This window comes from Monoraphidium neglectum, assembly GCF_000611645.1.
Source record: "Monoraphidium neglectum strain SAG 48.87 unplaced genomic scaffold scaffold02436, whole genome shotgun sequence".
Classification (NCBI taxonomy): Eukaryota; Viridiplantae; Chlorophyta; class Chlorophyceae; order Sphaeropleales; family Selenastraceae; genus Monoraphidium; species Monoraphidium neglectum.
The window spans coordinates 4,721-7,068 of NW_014011192.1; the positions used below are offsets into that span (position 1 = coordinate 4,721).

The 2,348-nt window shown below is 67.2% G+C and overlaps 1 protein-coding gene across 1 annotated transcript in view; it reads right to left on the bottom strand.

Moving 5' to 3' along the window:
- Window positions 1-913: 913 nt before the first annotated feature.
- Window positions 914-2,348, bottom strand: part of MNEG_10732 (hypothetical protein) — a gene marked incomplete at both ends in the record, with an annotated part of 3,158 nt that continues 1,723 nt past the window's right edge. Inside the window, 3 exons of the mRNA XM_014040797.1 lie at window positions 914-1,177; window positions 1,411-1,709; window positions 1,960-2,337. Of these exons, the coding sequence (XP_013896251.1) occupies window positions 914-1,177; window positions 1,411-1,709; window positions 1,960-2,337 (941 nt within the window). The remainder of the gene's footprint in view (window positions 1,178-1,410; window positions 1,710-1,959; window positions 2,338-2,348) is intronic.

The following is a 2,348-nucleotide window of genomic DNA, read 5'->3' on the forward strand; positions in this document are numbered from 1 at the left end:
CACCTTCGCAATTTGACCGCCCAAATCAGAAACAGTGGGGTTCGTGGCCCGGATTGGCTGCAGCCAAGTCAAACGGGCAGCTGCTAGAGCGGCGCTCGGTATGGTGCTTATTGCAAGGGAGCGGCCCAGCAAAGCCGTCGACGCAAACCCGTGCGCACCGGCACTGGCAGCGGCCTCCCAACACTTCTCTCCTGCTCCTTATGCGCCAGCTGTGTATGGTGGCAAATAGGGTGTTGTTTGTGGCAGTTTGACGCGCGCCGCAATCGGAAGTCACTCTTGGAAAGCGCATTGCAGCAAAAACTATTAGAGCCGGGAGGAGCAGGTAATGGAATCCGAGCTGTCCAAGTATGAAAGCGTAGTGCCGACTGCACCAGTCCGAGCAGCCCCGCTGGGTGCAAGCAAAATCAGTGAAGTAGTCGTGACTGCATCGCATCGGGCTGCCTGGCTCCAGCCAGCGCCCGGCGCCCGCTGCACTCCAGCGCCCGTTTTGCACAACGCAACAAGAACTGGGGCACAGGGAGCCCAATCACGGGGCTCCTGTGAATTCTCGTATCGCAATTGGATATGTAGGCACACAATTGCTGATCGGATTGCGGCCGACCGAGCACAAAAGCTCAGTGAGTGGCCCCTGGCAGTGCGCGCCGGCCAGAGCAAGCAGGGACCGACGGACAGTGTCGCGCTCGCGCGGGCAGAAGCGAAAAACAGCGCCCCCCGTGACAATGTGGAAAGCGCCCGTCTGATGTCATGCGTCTTGGAGCCTGCACAGTGCCGCCGCCCGACGAGCCGTCCGAATCATCCTCAATTTGGGGGTCCACGAATGCCCCGTTTTCAGGCGCCGCAAACAACGGGCCGATCCCCGTGTGGAGCAGAAGCGATTTGGTTTGGCGAGGACAACGTGTAAAGAAAACATGCCTCAGTCGCAGCACCGCGCTCGGCGGCTGCAGCCGGCAACCTCCCACCCCGCCTGGCCGGGCGCAGGGGCTGAGGTGCAGGCCCCGTGCTGCAGGAACAGCCGCCGCGTTTTCAGCTCGATGGCCGCGCGCACGGCGCAAGACACAAGGACGATGGCAGCCGTGCGCCCGAGCGCCCAGGCGCGCGGGCAGCCGAATGCGAGGGAGGCGAGGGCAGCGGCGGCTTGCTTGGTCAGCTCTGATGGCAGCGCGTCCCTCAGGCGCAGCTGCGGTTTTGGAAAAGCGATGTGGGCGGGGCAGGGACAGCCGGTCAGATCCTGGTGCCACAGCCTATTGTTTGTCTTGGTTCTGCACATGATTCTGAATTCCATGCGTCACATACTTGGCGCAGCTTGGGTCGCTGCCTGCCTGCTGCGGTGGTGATGGCGGTGCAAGCCGATGTGCCGCGCCCGCCCAGGGCACACACGGGCGCGCGCGTACGCGTGCGCCAACCTCGTACCTGCGAAATGAAGGGCGTCAGCACCCCATGGCACGCCACCCACACGACCGACTCTTTGAGCTGTCCTCGGAAGAACGTGACGAGCGGCGCCGGCAGCGCCTCGGGCTGCGCCAACGTCAAGGCGGCCGTCGCCGCCGCCGAGGCCCAGCCGTGCGCGATTACCGCGGCGTCGCGGCCGCCGGGGCGCAGGGAGAGGCGCGCGGCAAGGGCCGCCAGGGGGATGAGGTTTGTCAAGATGATTGCGGCGTGCACCCAGGTGGCGACGCTGGACGAAGCCGGTCTCCTCGCGGCCAGGACGGCTGTGGGTTTTGCAGCAGCAAAGGGGAGGAGGGCGCGACGGGTAAGACGAGGGTGCGCGGGCAGCTTGAGGGGTGGGGGAGTTTCATCAGGCGTGGGCGTGGGCACGACACGGTCCATGCCAAAGATGCTGCACCACGCGCACGGCCGAAACATGATGCTCTGAAACCCTCAGAATCGAAGATTCTCGTCTCATTTCACTGGTCCACTACCACGGCCGCGGCTCCTTGAGAGCCGCCCAGCCGCGCTCACCGGCCGTGGCCAGCCCGTGAAAGGCAACGCTGAACACATCTACGGCCGCTGTGTGGCGCTGCTTCCAATCCAGGTAAGCGGCCTCCGCCCCCGCAGGCTCGAAGCCGCGGGCCAACCAGCCTGTCGCGACCCACCACCCCGCGCCCGCGACGCCGGCGGCCCGGCGCCGCGCGGCGGCGGACGCGCGCGCGATCGCCGCGCTGGCCGCGAGCGCGGCGCCGTACGCGGCGAGCAGCAGCCGCAGCAGCGCGGCCGCCGCCAGGGCGGCGGCGGCGACGGCGGCGCCGCCGGCCGCAGCGGCCGCGGAGGCCACCGGGTCGCCCAGGCGGCGAGGGGCTCGCCGCGGGCCGACTGTTGCGGCGCTTGCCGCGGCCTGGGCTGCGGCGGGG